This window comes from Lissotriton vulgaris, chromosome 7, assembly GCF_964263255.1.
Source record: "Lissotriton vulgaris chromosome 7, aLisVul1.2, whole genome shotgun sequence".
Taxonomy (NCBI): Eukaryota; Metazoa; Chordata; class Amphibia; order Caudata; family Salamandridae; genus Lissotriton; species Lissotriton vulgaris.
In genome coordinates, this window is record NC_141695.1 from 120,658,300 (window position 1) to 120,683,992 (window position 25,693).

The window sequence follows — 25,693 nt, forward strand, 5'->3', positions numbered from 1 at the left end:
CTTGCTGCCCGACGGGCATTGCACCGCCAGCCTGTCGCAGGAGCAGGATACCGATGATGACGCTGGACGGTCATCGGCTGGGACAACAGTTGTGGTCCTGCCGGTAGCCTGTGTGAGGTATCCTTACATTCTGAAAAGGGTCTACACCATGCACTTAACCCCCACTTTTTTATTGAGTGAGAGAGAAGAGAGGCTGAGCTAAATAATAATTCTTTAGCTCCCCCTGGGGAACTCTGTACAATACTTGTTGTTGCTATCCCTTCCTGAACCCTCGTGGTGATGGAACATGATACCTGGTTCGAACCAATTCCATTATATGGAATAAAACCCTTATAAAACTCAGATACCACGGACTCTGCCTTTCATTTTGGATTGAGCTATTTTATTGAACTTTACCGCATAAATTCCGCATAGGTAACTTTTATTTACCACACCACCCTCTGTCTCCATCCGTCTGTCTCCCTCTGTCTGTCTCCATGTCTGTCGCCCTGTGTCTCCCTCTCTCTATCTCCGTCCCTCTGTGTCCGTCCCTCCCTCTGTCTCCACCCCTCTGTCTCCCCCCTCTGTCTCCCTCCGTCAGTCTCCCTCCGTCAGTCTCCCTCCGTCAGTCTCCCTCCGTCTGTCTCCCTCAGTCTGTCTCCTCCTCCCTCTCCCTCGGTCTCCCTCTCCCTCTGTCTCTCTCTCCCTCTGTCTCTCTCTCCCTCTCCCTCTGTCACCCTCTCCCTCTGTCTCCCTCTCCCTCTGTCTCCCTCCCTCTGTCTCCTTCCCTCTGTCTCCCTCCCTCTGCTCCCTCCCTCTGCTCCCTCTCCTTCCCTCTGTCTCCCCCTGACTCCCTCCCTCTGTCTCCCCCTGACTCCCTCCCTCTGTCTCACTCTGCCTCCCTCTGTCTCACTCAGCCTCCCTCCCTCTGTCTCCCTCTCTCTGTCTCTGTCTCCTCCCGCTCCCTCCCTCTGTCTCCCCCTCTCTCTCTCCCTCTGTCTCCCTCCCTCTCTCTCTCTGCCTCTCTGTCTCTGTCTCAGCCTCTATCTGTCTGTCCCTGTCTCTGCCTCTATCTGTTTGTCTGTCCCTGTCTCTGTCTGTCCCTGTCTCCCTCCCTCTGTCTCCCTCCCCGTCTGTCTGCCTGTCTCTGCCTCTATCTGTCTGTCCCTGTCTCTACCTCTGCCTATTTCTGTCCCTGTCTCTGTCTGTCTCCCTCCCCCTTTCTGTCTCTCTCTCTGTCTCCCTCCCCCTCTCTCTCTCTCTCTCTCTCTCTCCCTCTCTCTCCCTGTCTCCCACTGTCTCGCTCCCTCTCTCTATCTCTCTCCCTCTCCCTCTCTCTCCCTCTCTGTCTCCAGCTGTCTCCTCACTCTGTCTGTCTCCCTCTCTCTCTGTGTCTACCTCTCTCTGTCACGCTCTGTCTCCTCTATCTCTCTTCCTCTGTCTCCCTCCCTCTTGTATGTCTCTCTCTTGCCTGTCTCCCACTTGCCTGTCTCCCTCTTGCCTGTCTCCCTCTTGCCTGTCTCCCTCTTGCCTGTCTCCCTCTTGCCTGTCTCCCTCTTGCCTGTCTCCCTCTTGCCTGTCTCCCTCTTGTCTGTCTTCCTCCCTCTGTCTCCCTCCCTGTCTCCTTCCCTCTGTCTCCCCCTCTCTGTTTCCTCCCTCTCTGTTTCCCTCCCACTCTGTCTCCCTCCCTCTGTCTCCCTCTATCGGCCTCCCTCTCCCTCCCTCTGTCTATCCCGATCTCCCTCCCTCTGTCTCCTCCTCTCTCCCTCCCTCTGTCTCCCTCCCCATCGGTCTGTCTGTCTCTGCCTCTATCTGTCTGTCCCTGTCTCTGCCTCTGTCTATTTCTGTCCCTGTCTCTGTTTGTCTCCCTCCCCCTTTCTGTCTCTCTCTCTCTGTCTCCCTCCCTCTCTCTCTCTCTCTCTCTTTCTCTCTCCCTGTCTCCCTCTGTCTCGCTCCCTCTCTCTATCTCTCTCCCTCTCCAGCTGTCTCCTCACTCTGTCTCCCTCTCTCTCTCTGTCTACCTCTCTCTGTCTCCCTCTATCTCTCTTCCTCTGTCTCCCTCCCTCTTGTATGTCTCTCTCTTGCCTGTCTCCCTCTTGCCTGTTTCCCTCTTGCTTGTCTCCCTCTTCTCTGTCTTCCTCCCTCTGTCTCCCTCCCTGTCTCCTTCCCTCTGTCTCCCCCTCTCTGTTTCCCTCCCTCTCTGTCTCCCTCCCTCTCTGTCTCCCTCTCTGTCTCCCTCTATCGGCCTCCCTCTCCCTCCCTCTATCTATCCCGGTCTCCCTCCCTCTGTCTCCCCCTCTCTCCCTCCCTCTGTCTCCCTCCCCGTCTGTCTGTCTGTCTCTGCCTCTATCTGTCTGTCCCTGTCCCTGTCCCTGTCTCTGCCTCTGTCTATTTCTGTCCCTGTCTCTGTCTGTCTCCCTCCCCCTTTCTCTCTCTCTCTCTCTGTCTCCCTCCCTCTCTCTCTCTCTCTCTCTTTCTCTCTCCCTGTCTCCCTCTGTCTCGCTCCCTCTCTCTATCTCTCTCCCTCTCCAGCTGTCTCCTCACTCTGTCTGTCTCCCTCTCTCTCTCTGTCTACCTCTCTCTGTCTCGCTCTGTCTCCCTCTATCTCTCTTCCTCTGTCTCCCTCCCTCTTGTATGTCTCCCACTTGCCTGTCTCCCACTTGCCTGTCTCCCTCTTGCCTGTCTCCCTCTTGCCTGTCTCCCTATTGTCTGTCTCCCTCTTGTCTGTCTTCCTCCCTCTGTCTCCCTCCCTGTCTCCTTCCCTCTGTCTCCCCCTCTCTGTCTCCCTCCCTCTCTGTCTTCCTACCTCTCTTTTTCCCTCCCTCTCTGTCTCCCTCCCTCTGTCTCCCTCTATCGGCCTTCCTCTCCCTCCCTCTGTCTATCCCGGTCTCCCTCCCTGTGTCTCCCTCTCTCTCTGTCTCCCATGGTTTCCCTCTCTCTTTTTCTCTCTCCCTTTGTCTGTCTCCCTCTGTCTGTCGTCCTCTGCATCCCCTTCTGTCTCCCTCCTTCTCTGTCTCCCTTCCTCTGTCTCCCTCCCTCTGTGTCTATCTCTCTCTCCGTCACCCTCTCTCTCTGTGTCTCGCTCTATCTGTCTCCCTCCCTCTATCTCCCTCCCTCTGTCTCCCTCCCTCTGTCTGCCTCCCTCTGTCTGCCTCCCTCTGTCTGCCTCCCTCTATCTCCGTCCCTCTATCTCTGTCCCTCTATCTCCGTCCCTCAGTCTCACTCTCTCAGTCTCCGTCTCTCTCCGTCTCCCTCTATCTCTCCCTCTCTCTCTCTATCTCCCTATCTCTCTGTCTCCCACGGTTTCCCTCTCTCTCTCTGTCTCCCTCCCTCTGTCTCCCTCTATCTGTCTCCCTCTCCCTCCCTCTGTCTATCTCGGATTCCCTCCCTCTGTCTCCCTCTCTCACTGTCTCCCACAGTGTCCCTCTCTCTCTGTCTCCCTCCCTCTGTCTGTCGCCCTCTGCCTCCCACTCGGTCTCCCTCCCTCTGTGGCCCTCCCTCTGTTGCCCTCCTCCCTCTGTCTCCCTCCCTCCCTCTGTCGCCCTCCTCCCTCTGTCTGTCTCCCTCTATCTGTGGCCCTGTGCCTCCCTTCCTCGATCTCTCCCTCCCTCCGTCTCCCTCCCTCCGTCTCCCTCCCTCCGTCTCCCTCTGTCTGTCACCCTCTGTCACCTCACCCCAGATTCCCGGGCACACACACAGCTGCCCCCTAGCACTTCACATGTCTTTAAAAGACCATAGAGCAGATTGTCTAGGAATGCCTCTTAATTAGCAGCAGTTATGTGCTAAGTGCCCGCGACACACCCACCATTTGCAGGCGACACAGTACTGTGTCGGGACACACAGTTTGGAAAGCTCTGAGGGTGCACATCTGGTCCTCACCAGCCTGGAGCATGGCCGGATGCCCCCAGCTCGGAGGCATTCGAAACTGCCCGGTAGTCAGTCCGGCCCTGTCCTGGAGCTGAGGAGGAAATGACCTCACACCCACAAATGACCAGAGATGAAATGCAGGGATATCTCGTGAGTGTGCCCCTGCCCTCTCTGTCCTGGTAACAGAGGGAGGAGCTGGAGGCTCCTCACAGCTTAGGAGCTCCTGGAGGTATTCAGACAGGATGTAAAAACAAAAGTTACCTGGTGTGGACAGTGATGGAGAAGCTCCTTAATGTGCTCCTCAAGCACTGATTACATTGAGCCCAAAAAGAGACAGAGATCCAATGCTAAGAGCCTCATATCCCCCCTGCCTATGCTCAGTACTGATGTGAAAATATTAAGCAAGGCCTTGGCTATCAGGATGCTTCGGGTTCTGACTACCTTGATCCGCTCCGACCAATCAGGCTTTATATCGGGCAGGAGCTCTATGCACACACCCAACACATGTGATGACCTCTGATGCTGGTGCTCCTTAAACATTCAGCAAATCAAAAAGGAGAGAGAGGACTAGATAAGCCAGTCCGAATCCCCTGGTTAATATGTATTATCAATAAAGGACTAGCTTAGTTGTGTTTTTCGGGAGACTCAGTGCGTACGTCTGATGGCAAACCAGTTGGTTTGGTTGTTAAGCCCTCACCCACCAACCTAGTTGGTGGCATGCTTCATCATCGGGCCCACCACAGTGACACCGAATGTGTCCAGGGTGTGCTACGACTCCAGATTACTGAGGAGCTGGTATACTTCTCTGAGTGTGCTGTGAGGGGGTGTGTGAGATAGTGATTTAAAAGCTATGCAGTGGGTCCCAGTTCCCGAGGGTATATGGATAACTTTAATATCTGGGCCCCTGCTAGCAAATAAAAAGGCAGTCGGACGTCGTGGAGTGAGTTATGGGCTCCCACGTCCTATGTGGTCTACATGTTTCAGCCAGGCCTTTTGTTTACATCTGGCTTTTCTCAGGACCAATGAGTATGTGTGAGTGAAAAAAATAAATTATATTAAGTGATAAGTGTTGTTAATAAAAGTTTCGCACACGCTAAGGTGCTATACGTGTATGGAGGGGGATTCCCTCCGCTTTAACTTGCTATTTGCTGTTAAAGCCTCCTGGGTCACCTGGCAGGGGGAGAGGACCGGAATTTTCGGTCTGCGAGCTCCTTGAACCTGTAGTCCTGCTACGGTGTCCCCTTAAACATTAGCATGAACTATTCTTACTGTAGAGCAAACATTTGATACAGTTTCATGGCGATATCTCTAGACAGGACTGGAGTGCATGGGTTTAGGCCAAGCTTCTGCTCATGGGTACACCTGCTGTATCAGCAGCCAACAGTGGGGGTGAGAACTGGAGTTTGGGTTCCGGATGAAAGGACTCTGGGAAGAGGAACACAACAGGGGTGCCTGCTGTCCCCGATGTTATCCGTATTTGCCCTGGAGCCTTCAGTCTACAGAGTGAGTGCATCCATGTTGGAATGGGTTATATGCTTTGCTTATACAACTCGTGTGATATCGTACTATGCATCATATGAGACGATGGCATATCTGAGAGCCCCACAACTATTGGTGCCAATACTGGGTCTTGAGTTGACTGCCTTTGGTGATGCCCCAGGCTGAAGGTCAACTGTATTCCATTGCTAGTATATTCTTTGTAGTATTTTCGAGAGTTTGACCATGGGCAGCTTCTGAAGGTGGAAATTAGATACAATTTGGGATATTTGGGATATTTCAATATTCTGCTGCAAGTAGACCCTAACCCACAATTTGACCTAAATATGGGAAGGCTGATGTGGAGACTCGTAGGCCCAGTAGTATTGAAGACGACTTTGCCACTGTCCATAATGGGACGAATAGCACTAGCGAAATCTGGTGCTCCTCCCCCAGTACCTATACATGCTACTTAATACCATCTGCCTCTTACTCTCTAAAGTTTGAGAGCTGGATAGATTGCTTAGTTCTTCGGTTAGGGCTTGGAAGTCCAGCCGAGTTGATTGGACATACCCCCTAAGGGAGGACGGGGGGGGGGGAGTGGGGATTACCTGATATATTTACTCAGCAGCTCAACTACAACAAGTTGCACATTGGTTTGACCAGAATTACTGTTGGGGAAAGGCCTTAAAGCGAGAACACACACAATGCAAGACTGGATTGAACCCTTTTATGATGGTTTTGGAAAAAGGTGGGTCGGGCCCTCCCAAGTCTGGTCAGGCAAGCAGGATGTTATGGTAAACAGGGATTACTGTGGTGTTGAGAAACCAATCTACAACCCAACCATTCCGTTATGACCCTACAGCCCTTTAAAGATATAAATGATAAGATCATACAGGCTGTAGGTGGCTGGAAGGAGGCTTTATATGGTGGGAGACATTTATCGAAATAAGCATTTTCTCACATATGATCAAGCGAAGGAGGCTTTGACCGTTCCCGACCAGTTTTAGTACATATATGTACCGCCTGGACAGCTGGGGTATTATGGGCTGCTTTCCAGGTGGCCCTTCATCAACCCAAGCTATGACTATGCTCCTGTCTCCAGCTATCCGCAGGTGCTGCCCTGGTGCTGCCCTGGTGTCAGATGGGGGTAAGCACAGTGAATTCAAGCGAGAGGGGGTCACAAGCATGCATGGAACCCGTGACGGATGCTAAGTGGATGAAAGCGTGTGACTGAGTGACAAGTCTCACCACAGATGCAAGATTCAAACACATTCAGTTCCATCACCTTCTCATGACCTACCTAAGACCTAAAAAGCTAGCTGGAGTTTACACAACTAACACACCCAGCATGTCCCTCAGTGTAATGACTGGCGGCGAACATCCTACATATGGTACAGAGATGCTCTGAAGTGCTGGGATGTTGGGAGGGGTTGTGAGAAGTCTGCAGATAAATGACAGGTGGCTGCCTGAAGAATCCGTGAAACAATGCTTACTAGGCAGATTTCCTGTCACACGACACTCAAAGATAAGAATTGGACGGCGACGTTGGGCACGGTGCTGGCAAAGTGCAGAGTAGTTGTTCATTGGAAGTCTCCTAGGGCTCCTGAACACAACACAACACTTGGACCAGGCTGAAGCTGATGAGCAGAATTTCGTGGCAGAACATGTGATGCTGGAATACAGAAATATGATACGGAAGGGGGTGTTAGTAGCAGTAGTGGATGGCGTGAAAGCGATAAATTAAATTTATACCTATGCAGGGGAGGGATAAGGGTGGGTTTTGGGACATTGCGAATGCTGGAATGCATATTTCTTCCTTTGTTTGGTCTGTTTTCACTTATAAGTTAAAAGCAATAAGGTCTATTAAATTTAAAAAAAGATGAAATTTTCCTCAGGGTAGGAGATTTTTTTGCTGCAATGAGGGATAAATTTAGAAATTGGTGTTTCGCCACCGATTTCCTCAGTTTAACCAATTCACATAGCGCCATACTTTACTTGGCGAAGGATGAATGGACAAATAGCAGAGGTGCGGGTTTCCTGCAAATCTTCCTGATTCAGAGGGCAACTCCTGATGCTGACCAAATCGATATCTACTAGGACCTTGTAGTGTGAGCACACACTACAGGGTTTGCACTATGCAAAAGGAAAAGCTGTTGGTTTTGTAAATGCTTAGTTACCTTTAACTTCAAAATTTACAAAACCACTCACTGCATTATAATAATATCGAAAGGATGAGCTCTTACTTTCGTTTTTTTTCTTTATTTGATCAGCAGATTGTGGGTAATGAAACAAATTTAAAAAATAAGAATTCCTCCTGTAACAGATTGATTTCAAGCTGGTCTAAATCAAGGTTCTGGTCTAAAGTGATTCTTTTTCTGAATCACACGATTTACCTTTGCACAGGTAAAAATATAAATGATTGCGCTATTGAATATCGAGTACAAGAATATTGTGCCACTCTAATATTGTGGAGGGAATATTGAGGGTCAAAATACAGAAAGGTCATACCCAGAAGGAAGTATAGGTTTACTATTCCTAACTCCACATCCACGTGACTTGATGATATATGTATTGGCAAGTTATACAGATGTGAAGATCGATATACGCTATGCTATGTGAATTTCTAAAGCGCATAGTTACCTGAAGGCTTCACAGCGGTGGGTTAGTCATAGCGGGCACCTACACTTGCAGCGGTACATATGGAGGGTATGGATTAATGGGGTAGAGCCCGGTTTTAAGCTGTTTTCTAAACAGTGTCTCATTGTCTTGGTTTCTTAGTTCTGCTGGCATTGTGTTCCACAGCTTAGGTATAAGATATAGAAAAAATATTCATACTTGTCTTTCAATATTTTGACCACTATATTAGTGTCCTATGACGTCCTGGTGATATTCATTAGCCACACCTGCAGAAGTCCAGTATCTGAACTCAGCCGAGTTTCAGCTGAAGATCTATTAAAAGCCTATGGGCCATATTATCAAGAACGGCAATAACATTATGGCCGCTTTAGCGACAGGAAACTGCTGCTAAAGCGGCGATAAGGGGCTTGATAATATGCCCTAGAGAATTCCAATGGAAGCCCAGGTTCTGGTGTGAAGGACATCAAACCTGGGCTTCTATGGGAATTCTCAATGGCATATTACCAAGCCCCTTATCGCCGCTTTAGCTGCAGTTTCCTGCCGCTAAAGCAGCGATAATTTTAGGGCCATTCTTGATAATATGCCCCTTAGTTGGGTGAACCCACATTTCAGCATTGTATGTAGCTCGGTTTCATTCTATACCACTCCCTCCGCCTGACCTTTCATGGCTCTCTCACCATCTCTCCTTCTTTACCCCTTTCCCCCCAGCCCTCCAGCAGCCCCCCTCTGAGGCAGCAAGAGACCGCCCGACCAGGGGCGGAGCACCCAGAAGGGGATGGCTCCTCCACGCCGATCGAGGTGTCCGCCATCACTGTCCAAACGGACGACGAGCCACCCAAAGCAGGTAAGGGTAGTCCTTGTGAGTGGACATAGAAGGGAAGCAAAGTGCACCTCAGAAAGTAACTATTAAAGACGCATTGGCAACACCAGTAGAATTGACGAGTGCATGGCGTGTGAACCTATTGACTTTTCTGACGCTTGTTTGGCTTTTCCGCACTGGTAAGTGAGCACTGACAAAAGTATTGGACAAAATGGATGCTACAGAAAAAAGGTTGCTTTGATTGATTTGTTGCTGTTCATTACCACCACACCAGGTACCAACTGAATTGAAATGTAAAATGACCCCTCATGCATTGCAGTAAAGGGAGAAGGACACATCCAGACAACCGGTAGAAAAATGGAGTATGTGAAATACTCCTATTGGTGGTCCAAGATGTGATTGAAATGAACTTAAGCCAACAGGTGAACGTTCCAGAGCCAAAGAAGCCAATGACTGAAGGAGAATGACTTAAAGCCCCTTAAAGTAAACATAGAAAACAATACGTTCACCATATGCATCAAACTCAAAGATGAATCCGGGATAGGCGCTGGGATTATGGGCGTGGGGGTGGTTGTGATCAAAGAGGAGTGAAACAAAGCAGACCTCCAATAGCACCCAGTAAATAAGATGGTTGAAAGAAAATGTCCAACTCTCAGTGAAAGAGTGCCATCCACCCAGTCTTAAACCCCTCAGTGGGGTTGAAAAGGGCTGTCTGGTTACTATTGCGATAGACGCAACCCCCTATGTATGAGGGATGAATGGAGCAAGTGGGGGAACCAAGGGTCGCTTGTAGAGCCTGGATCAAGAGTTCCCCTAAAATGCTACATTACAATATATTCCCAGTACATTGACTAATTTAGGCCTTAACTGAAACACGTGGCCCTATAAGCAGTTTGCTAGCCCCAGTGTGTATAGCGCCCCTTTCCATTTACAGACACTTGTAGATGACACTAGACCTTCCCAGAGAATTATTCAAGAAAACTAAGGGCCCCTTTAAGATGGCGGGCGGATTGCCCCCCCATCCCTATTGAAAAGACCCCCATCACCATATTGTTATGGCTGGGGGGTCCGCGGCGGACGGAAAGACCGACCGCCACATATCCGCCCCGTCGACTTGCGACCGGGCGGAAAAGGCTGCAATATGGTGGCGGTGTCTTTTTGGACACAGCCAGCCATATTACAATGTGCATTTAGAAATGGCTTTCCGTGGCAGCAATGCATGCGGAGTCTGCTAGGGGGGCCCGTTGCGGGGGACTCCGAGGGGTGGAGGGTGCACATGGGGGGTACCTATGGTACCCCCCCTGCAGTTCCATGCACAACATGGCAGGCACCGCGCGGTGCCTGCCATGTAGTGCATGGAAGTGCACAACATGCCTCCCTAATATTGTGGCGGGCAGTGCTGAGTGCACCGCCCGCCACAATGTTAGGGATGTAGGATGCGCCTGCCACTGTGGCGGGCGTATCCCAATAGCACCCACGGGACCCCCACCCTTATGGCGAGTGGTTCATGTTCATGACGGGATGGCGGGCGGACAAAGTCCCCCCGTCATCCTAATGGGGCCCTAGATGTTGTACGTGTTCCCTCTGGTCTGATTAGCGCCAAGACACCATTTAGCGCCAAGACACCATTTGGAATTTCCTGCACTGTACACATTTTAATAACATAACATAATAACATTCCTAGCCATGTTTGAGTATTTCCCACGGGTTCCTTGATAGTCTGGGAGAGATGAATAAAGAGACTTTGTAACACAACCTCCCCCCCCCAGCCGGGACAGCACTGGGGGAGGGGCTGTATATAGACTCTCTGCTCGGTCCAAAGGCGGGTGGGAGTTCATTTACTCCATCCTTGGCCTTTCTTAAGGGATGGCTGGGTGTGCGCTGGTGCTTAGGTCAACAGAGGGAAGGCAGTTTTACTTTGGGGGTCACCCCCCGCTTCAACTTGACAAAGCATGAGGGGGAACTGGAAAACCCTCCTCGCCTACCCCTTAGGTTGGATGAGGAAGAACATTGCCCTCTCATAACCCGATGCAGCGGGGGACTGCTGAATCAACATTGCTTCCCCTTCCCTAAAGGTGAGGAGGTGGAACATGTTTGCCCCATTTCCCCTCACCTTGTTTGAGGATTAGGAGAGAAGATGTCTTACTCTTCCCTCTAACTTCCCAGGCATTGCCCAAGTGCTGGAGAGACTTTCACTGCCCCCTCTCACCTTGCTCAATGGTGGGGGGAAATTTGGAAGAAAAAGAAAAAAAAGTGGGGCAGCTGCCCCGCTGCTCTGGGCCACTGAGGAGCGGATAACTCGCCATTGGGAACAGACCGTAGGAGAGGGTTCCAGCTGGCTACTTCCTCCTAAAGCATTGTAGCCCAAGGAGGAACAGGACAGACGCTGACCCACTTGTGCCATCTCCTGCATCCTGTTGCCATCAGGCATCAGAGCAGATGCCACCACGCCTGGTTGTCGATGGCCTGCAGAATGCTAGGGGTTATATAGGTGTGAAGTAACTCTGGCACAGGATTGTGTGAGCCTTGGAGAGTTGGTGCAATGGTTTTTTAAACCAACTCTCGCTCTTGGGCAAGAACAGGAGGACATGGGGTCACACACATGGGCAGGACAAGGGTAGGGGAGATTTTAGACCCCTTTGGGCTGATGTTCTTTTTTGTCTTTTGTACCATTTTATGAAATTTTTATGTATTAGAAGTCACTGAACAAGAAGATTTTCTTGTGCGTTTTGCTATCTGAACTTAATTCAAAATGATCATATATATAAAAAATAAATTTTTCTAAAATATAATCGACTTTCTGTGGGTGTTTTGGTTGAATCCATTTACTGGTTCTTTATCATTTGGGGAGGCCCCTTTTCATGTTGTTGTAATACGTTCTTTTCCCTGATTGGTTACTCCCATAGCCTTTACTTGGTTTAGGTTCTCAGGGTCCCTCTTCTGTTCTTGTTATATGAGATTGTATACCCAACCCTTGCCCTTAGGCAGGGCGGTGGGAGTCATGGGTTCAGATTCTACCACTTCCCTTGAGCCTGATAGGTTACTCATGATTCAACAAACCTCCCAGTGGTGCCATCCGCCAAGATCTAAATCAGGCCCTTTATCTCCTGTGCTTTACGAATATCGGAAGAGATTAACCTGAGTCTAGGGGTTAGGCGGCTTAAAAAAAACACCCAGCAATACTTGGGCTCAACTTTTATTTGAAATCCTGTAGATTTTTTCGCTGACAATGGGAGAGGGCAATAGCAAAGCCAATGGGTCTGGCTTGAAATTGCATTTGCAGCTTCAAGCTGGACGTACAGCTTGGCCAATTTTGGAGGCTTGGGGACAAAGAGAGAGGTTATAGGGGTGTTGCAGGATGACACAGAGAGGATGCAGGGGTGGTGTACAGTGGCACACAGAGGGGTTACAGCAGCAGTCCAGGGTGCCAGTGAGAGGGACTGCAGAGATAGTGGCACACAAATAACCTGCAGATGAGACATTTTCACATAGAGGGGTTTCTGGGGCAAATAGATACTGCAGGTTGGAGGGAGTATAGTTACCATCATATGACAACATACTCACCATCATACGTCAATACACCCACCATCATACGTCAACACACCAATCATCATAAGTCAACACACCCACCAACATACGTCAACACACCCACCAACATACGTCAACACACCCACGAATATAGGTCAACACATCCACCATCATATGTCAACACATCCACCATCCTACCTCAACACGCCCATCATCATACATCAACACACCCACCATCATATCTCAACACACTCATCTTCATACGTCAACACACCCATCATCATACATCAACACACCCACCGTAATACGTCAACCCACCCCTCATCATATGTCAACACACCCACCATCATACCTCAACACACCCACCATCATACCTCAACACATCCACCATCTTATGTCAATACATCTACCATCAGACCTCAACACACCCATCATCATATCTCAACACACCCAACGTCATACGTCAACACACCCAACATCATACGTCAAAACACCCACCATAGTACATCAACATATCCACCATCATACGTCAACACACCCACATCATGCGTCAACCCACCCACCTTCATGCATCAACACACCCACCAACATACATCAACCCACCCACGATTATATGCCAACACACCCACCATAATACATGAACACACCCATCATCATATGTCCACACATCCACCATCATACATCAAGATCCACCACCAACATATTTAAACACAATCAACATCATTCATAACCCATTCAACACCATATGTCAGAACGAATCATTATACTTCAACTCACCAACCTTATACATCTCCACGACCACCATCAGATGTCGACACACCAGCACTCATACGTCGACATAACCTCTATCATATTTTTGAATTCTTTTCAAAATGTTTTTCCGTTTGCAGAATTCCCTTCTCAAGTCCCAGTCAAAATATGTGTATGTTTGGAACTATTTCTTTCTCTAATTGCAAACCTACTCCGCCTTTTTATTTAAAACTAAATTGAGATGTAAAGTTGTGATGCACCTCAGAACTCTTCTTTTGAAGGAACGCTACATAATCACCTTGATTACAGTACAAACCATTAAGAGAAAATGTCTCCTCCTCCTGTCCTCTTGCACTAGCTGTGTCCATCCTCTCCTCATACTTCCCTCTTCTGTACTGCACAGTTGTACCCCTGCCCAGTTCTGTTTGCTTTGTAGCTAAGTTTACAGTATATAATGTCCATACCTACATTTAGGGAGGGGAAAACCGTTGGTATTATTTGTGAGCCCACTCTAAGCTACAGTTTATTTTGGTTGTTTCCACATTCCCACTGTTCACCGAACCTCCCTGCAAACCATACATTTTTACATCCTTGAACTAAACTCACGGCTGCAAAATAATGCATTACCTGTTGTATTTTCTATTGTCGTGAGTACCTTCTGTTTCTCCAGCCCCTGAGTCTCTGAACCAGGACCTGTGTTTTGTAGATGTAGACGATACTTTTTGCACTTCTGCATGAACCTGGGAGTGTCAGAAGCTGTGTAAATGAGCTTCTCCTTCTCTCAACAATCAATTATCATCAAAAAAGTGTGGATCAGCCTTCACTTGGCAACTTCAAAGCATAAGACACAGCCAGTATTAAGTCAAAAAACATTTTGTGCATATGGTTTCTTATCACCTCGCCTCCTGAAGCAACCCAACACACAATAGTGTATACATGGTGCTAGAGATTTAGTTGTTATTTTTGCATGGAGGTGCTAAATATTTAATAATGTTATAAAATGCTCCACTCTGGTGTACAAAAGTCTCCAAGCTGTTCGCAGAAGATGTCCCCACCTCCCAGGCTGATAGGCGCTGTTAACGATGAGAAGAATGCCGGTCTGGTGGCTCAGTGGACTAAAGTGTCCATTGCATGGGTCTGTGTTCGACCTCATGGTCACAGGTTCAAATCCTGACGGGTCCACTCAGCCTTTCATCCATCTGAGGTCAGTAAAATGAGTACCATTGAGTTGGGTAACAATGAACATCTGTTATTCAGCGCCAATCGCCCACTGGGTGAACGTGCGCTTTACAAATACACATGTTATGTTAAGTTCAAATGAACCACAGGTGTGGATTATACATAGGTCACCAGACTGCATATGGTCAATATGTCACACATCATCTTGATTCATGGTTGTCTTCTTCCAGATGTCTCCAGCATTGAGCAGCTCAGTGAGGAGGGCGATCCGGCTCGCGGCTGCTCTCGACAACAATTCTACATCTGGTTCGTGAACGTCTCCATCATCTTAGCACTGACGGCTGCCGCGCTCTCCATCTGCCTCATAAGTAAGTCTGAATCTCCAGAGAAGACCCCTTGAAGTGTCCTCAGTCTCTCTTCAAGAATCCAGAAAACTTAACCTGGCTCCACTGTGAGGTCAGTCCTGTTCTTCTCCTGGTCGACTACTAATGGATCATAAAACTGTGGAGAACACTGGACATCTCATCCTTTCGCCATCCAATCCCAAATCACAATACTGGCAGGTGAAAGCTCGGACCTCTCCTCGTCCAATCACAAACTACAACACCGACAGAGGAAGAACTGCCCCTTTCTTCGTCCAATCCTAAATCATGACACTGACAATTGAACATCTGCCCATCTCTTCATCCAATCCCAACTCACAACCCTGGCAGATGAAGGAGGGCTGGCCCTTTTCTCATTCAATCTTAATCCACAACACTCACAAGTGAAAAGACTCCCTCTCCCCTCCTCCAGTCTCAATTCATAGCATTGACAGGTGATCACGTGTCCCTCTCCCCATCCAATCCCAAGCCATGTCACTGGGAAGTGATGTTCATGCTCTGTGCTCCTCCAAACCCCTCGTGCTCTTGGGGGTTCTGATGGGTTGAGCATCTTGGGGGCCACAACAGGAGAAGTGGAGGGAAAATGTACGTGGCTAATGTTCAACTGCTTATTATGCCAGTAGCATTGGTATGGGTTCAACACCACTTTACAAGGAGCTTTGGTGTTTAAGGGAATGTAGTTACTAAGGATGCACAATTAACATCTTAATTCCGCTAGTGTATTTGAAGACCACTTTAATAGAGTTCACCCCCAAAGACTCTGTGTTTTGTGCTACGAAGAGCCCCTTAGACAGAATCCTGGAGCAGCAGCTGGGATTGTCCATGCACATCTGGCCCTCATATGGGGCTCTGGTCAAAGTTTCCCATTAATTTTTATACAAAAAATTATAATTTTCCTGCTGTCAGTAGCCCAATAATTCATTCAATTCAATGTTTCCAACTTCAGGTTGAGGGGTTCCAAGTGGAACCTCAAAAGGTGGTGAGCCCTTGTTGCATTACATCAGATCAACCCCATGGCCTCCTCCCTCCATGACCCAAATGATTGCTACTTCTGCACAGAAAGAATTTAGACAGGTGCCATAAGTTGGGGTACCATCTTACTCCCCTTGTGCAAGTCAGTTTTTTCAGTTTGGGTGGAAGGGAAGGTATCCTACGTGACAAGGTTTAGGGAGCCCCCCCCCACAAGTCAAGTTTAGGTAAGATTATGCACAGGTGCAACTTTCACAGAATGGCCACCTCTAGTCGGCCACTGGATCTGTTCATGCAGATCTGTATCCCAAAACAGTCTTACTGATTAGGACAGTTCCTTGTCGCGACTTGTCTTTGCTTGTGGGTATTCTCCCAGAGGTTGTGCCTCACGTTTACTTGGGTGCAGAAGAGGTGGCTTGGCGGCTGTTAGAGGGGGTGCCGATCGGTGTACACCGTCAGTGTCTTCGGTAGTATCACTTTGACTGCGGGCCCCTACATGTGTCCACATGGCAGGCTGAATTGGTGAGAGCTTGCCTTCGGCAGGTGTGGCACCGGGCCAAAGGTCCTTGGCAGATACAGTCTCCAGGCCACTGCACAATACCCCTACTTTGATGGCCGACAGCTTCTCTCAAGTGTTTGCCACTCACTGGCAGTGGCAGCATCAGTCGTTTACTGTAGAAGTGCCCTGGCACAGGCAAATTCAAATGACCTTCATCATATAGTTAATCACTAGAATCACACTTTAGGAGAAGAGACGACCCCCACTGGGTAGTCAGTTTCTTTTGTATGTTTCACCCACTGGAGACATAGCTATCTCCTCCTCCTGGACAGTCACTCCGCCTACAAGGCCAGGCACTCTCCTTTTTTTGGGCAGGCAGGCGTCATGGCTCATGACAGAGCCACAGCTTCTTGAGCAGGTTACAGCCATCTGATGATGCCCCCTGCCCTCTGGGAGATTGGGATTCAGAAAGACACATGCCCTGGTTGCAAGACACTTTGTGGTTCGCCTTTTGCCTTGGTCAAGAAGAACGTGAAACTGGAACAAAGTAGGATGGATTGCAGCACATTTTTATGCTCATTTTCTAGATGGGATGTGGATTCAGTTTGAGGTGGTTACTTGTCAGGTGTCAGTTTTTGGCTGTCGTGCAGAGACAATGTTTCTGCAAGGTGATGCCTCTCAAAGCAGGAAGTAATGGATCTGCCCTCATGTAGGGGTATCCAAAACCTGGGCACAAAGAAGAGTCAATATCCTGCACCTTGCTGTCGCCTTCCTGAAGTAGTAATCAGGGACAGGCAAAAGGGCAGTTTCTGCCTAGAATCATTCCCACCTTTAATTACTGATTCCCCCCTCTCCTCCACCATCAACTATACGGCAGAATTACTGCCGGGGTGGGGGCAGGTTTTGCAGGTCCATCAAAGACTAGCTACTCCAGTTCAGAGTCCGTGAAGTCCTGGTTTTATAATGGGATAAATAAAACTACAAGTCACAGGCTGCAAAGAAAAGAACCTGGACTAGAGCACCTAGGTACACATGGATCTAAAATCTTTGACAGGGCTGTCACTGTTGATGTTCTGTGTTTTGCTGTCCATGGAGGCTTATGCATTGCAAACATAGAAGATTTTCTGTGTTTGTACTTTCAGTCTGCCCTTTTCTTTCTGGTTATGGTCTGGCTTGACAGCGCTACTGTTGCCAGACAATTATGTGAGAATCTCCAGGAGAGGCCTAGGCTTTGGCTCTGCCTGAATGCTGAAAGCCAAGAGTACATGTTTTGAATGGGATGAAGTTGTATGCGTCCGTTAAAAAAAGTGCCTTCCCTCCACTCAGTTGTGATCATTATGTTTATTTATTCAGCTACCTTATTTTGAAATTTTAGGGGCACACACATCATTGCAATTCTATAAAAGTGTCTTAGACAACTAAAGAATTGATGGTATTTTCTCTATATGCATTTGGGAGGAGGGGAGTCATTAGCATGCACGGATGTCTAAGTCGGCCTTGACAATGCATTCATAAGCCAGATCTATTGAAATTGCCAATGCTTGTTTTAGTGATATTCTCACTTCTCCTATTATGTTGCCTTACCTATGGTTCCCCTGTGCCTCTCTGTCTATGCATCTGCATTCTTTGCACCCAAGCCCAGCTCCCTGTGCCCTCTTATGTACATATGAAGAACGACAACGAAAACCTCTCCTTAACATTCAATTACTATTCGGGGATTTCCTCCATCATCAAAAAATACATTGTCCAACTACTACATTAATTATTCATCTTTTTACTTATCAAAAATATTTATGTTTTATTATAAATATATTCATTTGTTTTCCAGTTTGTTTACAAAATCTCAACAAGACTGAAGCCCAAAGGGCAAGTAAAATCAATATCTCACAGTGCACTCAAACAATACCAGACACACAACCAACAATCATGCATAACACACTCACACTACATGACACAGCTAACCTGAACAATTCAATACATATTATAGTTCATTTGATAGATACACGGAACAGCCAAAGAAGAGAGTGCCGACACGCGTTTCGTAGTGGGGTGACAAACCCACAGTTCCTATGTCAGGGCGAAGCAGGTCAATAAATCATTAGGTGATCAATTGTCATCCAAAAACACCCTGGTAGTTTCTTATATGTGGTGCGACAGGGGCAGGGCTCTCTATAACAATGGTATTTGAACCTTAAAATCAATATTTCAGGACGTGGCAGGAACTAACTATCTAGACCGAATGTAAGTTATATGCCCAGGAACCTATTTTCTTTCCTCTTCATAAGTAAGATCATAAGTGAAATATTTCAAATTCTTTTGGGGTTCCTTAATAGAGAAGACAATAGGGGGCGATTACAATCTCAACACCGGTTGTGTGGCTGAAGCTTAAAGACTCTCTGCAGAGAATACTGATATCTAAGGGTAGGGGTCCAGAACCCTAAATTGATTATGGTATAACTTCTAGATATTCCAGATTTTACAAAGCGTAATATCTGCGGTCCCGCTCCGCATTGATAGGTAAATAAGTAACGGGTCCAAACAATCGGGCGCTATTGAATTCTTTCAATACCACAGACGGGATGACGCCGCCATGTCTACCAAGAGCGGGCAGACAAGCCAGTACCTCCCCATGCCTTATTGCTCCTCATGCACCATCTTTCCTGTGTTCTGTCTTGGCCTCTGCACTTGTGTTCCTGGGTTTTTGCCCCGCTCATGCCCAGTCTTTTTCTGCCTGCTCATGCCAGTCTATGCCTAGCTGCTTCTATGCCCCAATGCCACCCATGCCCCCTCTGCTTCTCACCCTCTTTGGCTACACCCCATTGCAACCATCTTCCTCCATGCATCACCTTGCCCCTAAGTCAAACCCCACAGGCTCAATCATGCCACTCTTGCTCCTGCTGTGCTGCACTGCTCCTCCTTCCCCTGTGCTTCCTTACTGTCTCGCCTACCAGCCCACCCATCATGTGCCCTCTGTACCTATATGCCTGGGTCTCCTCTAGTCCTGGATCATCTCGACTTTGTCCCATTCACCATCTAACCCACTCTTCTTCCTTCCTACCCATGTGAACCTATGCATTCATAGTTACTTTTATAATACACACCTAACTGGGAAGCAGCAGAACAAAAAACAAACCGAATAGAAGAGCAAAAGCCCAAGGTATGTTTGAAGAGTGTTTACAGTCAGACAGAACATGGGCTCTGTGAAGAGGTGTGTCTTCAGTTTCTTTTTGAGTTGCAGGAGAGTGGGAGTTATAGTGACCAGAAGAGTTTGTGTCATTACGTCCATTTGTTTCTCCTTTCCTAGGCATTCACATGACAACCTGATGCATTCTTGGTGTTCTAGCCTTGTTTTTTACCATTGATTTAATTAGACTAACACAGCTGACAGCAGTGATGGGTCGGTTAAACATTAAAATGGAAACGATTTTCTTAGCGATATGGGGTAAGTTGGATACCCTACTGTGAGCACTTTTTTTTCAGTTCAAAATATTTTATTGAAGAATTATTTAACATATATGAAACACAATACAGAAAATAATACCGAACTATAGAAAATGGAAAACATACTAGAATATCTAAGAGAAAGAACAATTGCATTACCAACATTATAAAACAGTATAAGCATAATATAAATATTAGAACAAACATAAAAGGGCTATATCAATAAAAGATAAATTATTACAAAAATGGAAATAAGTAGCCTAAATTGTAAAACATGTACTAATGTACGAGTCCAAACTAGACCACATACTAGATTTAGAAGGAGAAGAGTCCTTATGAGAATGTGGATAAAAGCATTGCCCACGTCTCAAAAAAATAATCCACTCCCACCATGCATTAACCGAAAGTGAGGTAGCATCCTTCCAATTACAGGTGATAGATTTGAGTGCAGTGGAAATAAGGAAGTCAAAGTCAGTGGGAAAGTATTCCCAAATCCTGGGTGCCTAAGCCAAGAAGACCTGCCTTGTCTTTTCTTTCTAGCACCTCCTTCTTTCTGGTCTGGTGCTGTCTTGTGCTTAGTGTGGCCCTGCATGTCCTTGATGGCTAGTTTTGATGTCAGCTGTACTTTGCTTTGGTTTCTCAGGTCCTTGTAGGTGACACAACTTGTCTTGAAGATTATGGTGGCCAGGAGTGGGAGAAAGTGAAGTTTCTTCAGTGTCGCAGTAATGTGGTTGAGTTTTTCAGGTGCTCAATGAGACAAGTCTCTGCATATAGGATGTTTTCTTTGGGTTCCAGTATAAAGTCAAGAAAGTCGCTGAGCGGAGCGGAAAGTCACGGAGTGGAGCGGAAAGCCGCTGAGCGAAGCGTTGCCTCTATCGAGTCGGGATAAAACCTCTGATTGCACCTCGGTTGTTTTTAGATAGGAAGCGCCTAACATTTTCATGAGGGAGGGTTAGCGCCATTCCATCTTGGTTTTCTTAGAGATGGCGAAGTCTGTGTCAATAGTTCATACAAGAGATTTAGCATTTGTTGTCATAGCCATCAAGTTTCGTGTTTACTAAACAGGCGGAGAACAGGAGTAATTATGCCTTAGCTTGTGTTTTAAGTGCTTGTTATCCAGTTGTAAATTACCCCAACAGTGGTCCCATGCACAAGAGAATTTAGAGCACAGAATAAATATAGACAGATTGGAAACTGTATTAAGTACTGACTTGTCCAGCCGGACAGAGGTCCAATTTTTACTTTAAACAACAAATGTTTTGAAAGGATACCTTCAGCAATTCCATAGAGAAGGGCACAAGCCTGTACCCAAACATATACAAATTGGCATGGTGAGGAAGGTGGACAGAGAATAGAACAGAGTTTTTAGCCAAAAGCTGTTGTTTTCTGTAGATATTACAGTGACAGAAATTCCATTTAACACCATTACTAGCCTAACATAGCAATTTGTACATTTCACAGTATATGGTGTTTTAAATGTCGATGGGACCACTGTTGTCTTCATTAATATGTTCCCCGAGGTCCTGTGCTGACTCGATTGGGTGCCCTTGTTGTTTTGTATAAGTAAATTACCCCAAAGCATGTTTTAAGTCACTGAGTGTTGGCCACTGGGGAGATGTTTAGGTAGACTTTTGTATTGCCGTGTATTGGTGGATCTTGATGTTGTCAGCGAGCAGCGTACACTTCCATGCGTTAAAGATGTAGGGGGAGAGCATGGATCCCTTGGGGGTCTCCGCAGGAGGCTGGGAGATTCTAGGATCTTGAGGTTTCTTTTTGGAAGAACTAGTGGCAACAGGTGAGAAGAGGACGGTGTGAAACCCACAAATGTTTTGAGGGTGTTGATCAATGCTTGCTGTTGCTGATCAACTGTGCCAAGATCAGCTAAGAGGTCAAGCAGGACCATAAGACAGAAGTTGTCATTGACTACTTGGGTAGAAAATTATCTAGTGCTGCTGTGGTGTCTCAAGCTATAGGATGTTGTTCTTGATGATCTGATCCTGTGGATGGGTGCTGCTTTCTCAATTTTTCAGATGAACTCAACTTGAGTGTTTGGTTGATGGTTGATACTTGTCTAGGTCGCCTGGTTCTTGAATAGGTGTTTTCCAGCAGTGGAAGCATCTGTTCTATTTTGAGCTTCTTCGGGAAAGTTCTTTGGCTGATGAAGGGTTATAGGACGGAGGGGTGTAAGGGCACCTCAATGAAGATAGGGTTTATGGGTACCTCTATGAAGATATAACATGTGGAATGATGGCAGAATGGGGTCTTGGGAGGGGCTGCCTTTGAGTGTGTTGAAGAAGCATGTGAGAGGAGGCACACGGTTGTCCACTGTTAGACAGAGTGAAGTCTCAAACTTTACGTCCCATGGCCTGAATGTTTAGGGTGGTTCATGCTCCCTCCATGATAAAACAAAAAGCCTTCCTGGTTTTCATTGAGTTTTGTGCTTCCATTCCTACAGTGAGATACGTCTACTTCCCGCCAAGCCAGAAAGCCTGCCCGGACTATGTGGAGCTCTGCATCCTGTCTGAGAACTGCTCCACTCCTGCTGGTGGAAACGGCTGCTCCGCCGCCAAGCAGCAGGCCAACAAGAGCTTCACCTCTGCATCCAGTGAGTAACCGAGCTGAGACAGGGTGACCCATGTCTATGGTGGGGGCGGAGGAGGGGTTGTTCTTCTCAAACCTGGAAGGTTCCATAACAGACTGTGCTTCAGAAAGTACAGGAGGAGGTGAGGTACTTATGCCATTGGACATCCAAAAGGCCATTCCAGTTGGGCAGAGCCAGCTAGGGTGCAAAGATTCTCAGAGACCAAGGCTAAATTATCTTTTGTCCTTTGTCCCCTAGTTACAAGGCCTTATTTAAGGCTTTGTGTTGTAATTTAGCGCCCTCTTGTGGCCATTTGTCGGGGCAACATAAGGCCTTAAAGTAGCATAGGCCCCAGGGAGAGTCAATTGCATGTCAGGCTCACAAAGGTTAGTACATTGTGGACAGAGTAAGTCACCATGTAATAAGCGCTGGGGATGAGCTAGAATCTGTCCTATGACAAAAGCCATTTTCGCTGAATCTAACAATGGGGTGCTCACCACATTCCGTTCTAAGTGGCAACACTAAAGTGCCAACATTTCAAGGGGAGGGCAATGGCCGAGGATGACTTGTGAGTGGGGGCAGGTGTTTACTGTGTGAAAAACGCTGCTTTGGACATTTCCGGATTTTGGCCCAGTGTTGAAGCTTGTCACTAATATTTCACAAAACACACCTTCCAGGATAGCTGCCAAGGTTTCAGATTGCTTAGTGACATTTTCATATTTCAGTGTAATTATGAGTGACATTCAACGACAATGAGTGACACTTTCTTGTGAATAGTATCATGTCACCCACACTTAGTAGCAGTATGGCACAGCTCATAGCCTGGGTGGGACACCTGTTGCCAGACAGGGGGGGCAGAGAAACATAACATTAGAGAGTCCCTGCCCTAGCCAACCTGACCTCATTGGCTGGCAATCAATCAAATTAATGGCATGATCAGATCATGATCAATTGACAGAGTCTGTCCAGGCTCTCTGCCGTGTGGGATACATAGAGAGGGAGTCCCTTCCTCTGACATATACTTGGTATGGATGCCGACAGAGGTAGGCCCTGTCGTTAACAGATCTTGGTATGGATGCTGACAGAGGAAGGCCCTGTCTCTAACAGATGCCTGGTATGGATACTGACAGAAGGAGGCCCTGTCTCTAACAGATGCCTGGTATTGATACAGACAGAGGGAGGCCCTGTCTCTAACAGATGCTTGGTATGGACACTGACAGAGGGAGTCCCTGTCTCCAACAGATGCCTGGTATGTATACAGACAGAGGGAGGCCCTGTCTTCGCCAGTGGCCTGGTATAAATACTGACAGAGGAAGGCCCTGTCTCCGACGGATGGTTGGGATGGATACCGACATAGGGAGGCCCTGTCTCTGACAGATGCTGGTATAAATACCGATAGAGGAGGCCCTGTCTCCGACAGATGCTGGTATGGATACGACAGAGGGAGTCCATGTTTCCAATAGATGCTTCTCTGGATACTGACAGATGGTGTCCCTGCCTCTGATAGATTATTAGTATGGATACTGATAGACGGAGGCCCTTTCTCTAACAGATGCTTAGTATGGACACTGACAGAGTAAATCCCTGTCTACGACAGATGCCTGGTATGGATACAGACCGAGGGAGGCCCTGTCTCTAACAGATGCCTGGTATGGATACCAACAGAGGGAGGCCCTGTCTCTAACAGATGCCTGGTATGGATACCGACAGAGGGAGGCCCTGTCTCTAACAGATGCCTGGTATGGATACCGACAGACGGAGGCCCTGTCTCTAACAGGTGCCTGGTATGGATACCGACAGAGGGAGGCCCTGCCTCTAACAGATGCTTGGTATGGACATTGACAGAGGTAGTCCCTGTTTTCGCCAGTGGCCTGGTATAAATACTGACAGAGGGAGGCCCTGTCTCTGTCAGATGCTGGTATAAATACTGATAGAGTAGGCCCTGTCTCCGACAGATGCTGGTATGGATACGACAGAGGGAGTCCGTGTTTCCAATACATGCTTCTATGGATACTGACAGATGGTGTCCCTGCCTCCAATAGATTATTGGTATGGATACCGATAAATGGAGGCCCTGTCTCTAACAGATGCTTAGTATGGACACTGACAGAGTGAATCCCTGTCTACGACAGATGCCTGGTATGGATACCGACAGAGGGAGGCCCTGTCTCTAACAGATGCCTGGTATGGATACCGACAGAGGGAGGCCCTGTCTCTAACAGATGCCTGGTATGGATACAGACAGAGGGAGGCCCTGTCTCTAACAGATGCCTGGTATCGATACAGACAGAGGGAGGCCCTGTCTCTAACAGATGCCTGGTATGGATACCGACAGAGGGAGGCCCTGTCTCTAACAGATGCCTGGTATGGATACCGACAGAGGGAGGCCTTGTCTCTAACAGATGCCTGGTATGGATACAGACAGAGGGAGGCCCTGTCTCCGACAGATGCTGGTATGGATACCGACAGAGGGAGGCCCAGTCTCCGACAGATGCTTGGTATGTATACCAACAGATAGAGGCCCTGTCTCTGACAGATTCTCGGTGTAGATACCGACAAATTGAGGCCCTGTCTCCGACAGATGCTGGTATGGATACCGACAGAGGGAGGCCGAGCCTCCGACAGATGCATGGTGTGGATTTTGACAGATTGAGGCGCTGTCTCCGACAGATTCTCGGTGTAGATACCGACAGATTGAGGCCCTGTCTCCGACAGATGCTGGTATGGATACCGACAGAGGGAGGCCCAGCCTCCGACAGATGCTTGGTATGGATTTTGACAGATTGAGGGCCTGTCTCTGACAGATTCTCAGTGCAGATACCGACAGACTGAGGCTCTGTCTCCGACAGATGCTTGGTATGGATACCGGCAGAGGGAGTCCCTGTCTCCTACAGATGCTCAGCGCTGAGCCAGGTAGATGAGGACTCTTCTGTAGGGTAGATAGTGGTGGATGAGGTCTAGGTGTCGTTTGGTGCCGGGTTCTATGCATGAGGTCCATTACCCTGCATCTTTGGATACCAGGTACCTCGCTTGGTAGACAGACTGTAAGGGGATTAAGGCAATAGAGGACTGCACTTACCCTAGCAGTAGGGACAGTTGGATTCTTACTATGGTGCAAAGAACCAGATGTTCAACCCCCCTCAGCTTCCAAAGAGAAAATCTCCCAACTTTACATCAATCTACAGTGGTTCAGCACCCTAAGATATGTGAATCATATCACTTATATTAAATAGGAGTTCAGAAAACGTATTCAAATAGTTAGCACACACATTACATGTTTTCTGCAGTACATAGTATCCATTAGACCTATTGATAATCCATTCAAAACCGTACCATACCAGGGTGGCGTAAATATAGGGTAACGCCAAAATAAACACGCCAAAAAAATCTGGTCTTAACATGGTGACACAAGGAGAAATGCTTTATTTTCCCATATTTTAGCTGTTTCCATGTGTGCTGCATTGTGCAGCACACAAGGAAACAGCAAACTGCCATGCGCAGGAAGGTGTCTCTTCACATAAACAATAGTTTTAAAAATGACGAATTGCAACTTCTGTGTGTGCTGCATAAAGCAGACCACA

The 25,693-nt window shown here is 47.7% G+C and overlaps 1 protein-coding gene across 1 annotated transcript in view; it reads left to right on the forward strand.

The window, feature by feature from the left end:
• Positions 1-25,693, forward strand: part of LOC147700971 (transmembrane protease serine 5-like) — a 257,795-nt gene that overhangs the window by 76,470 nt on the left and 155,632 nt on the right. The window contains exons 4-6 of the mRNA XM_086929282.1: positions 8,671-8,806; positions 14,470-14,607; positions 21,987-22,136. Of these exons, the coding sequence (XP_086785408.1) occupies positions 8,671-8,806; positions 14,470-14,607; positions 21,987-22,136 (424 nt within the window). The remainder of the gene's footprint in view (positions 1-8,670; positions 8,807-14,469; positions 14,608-21,986; positions 22,137-25,693) is intronic.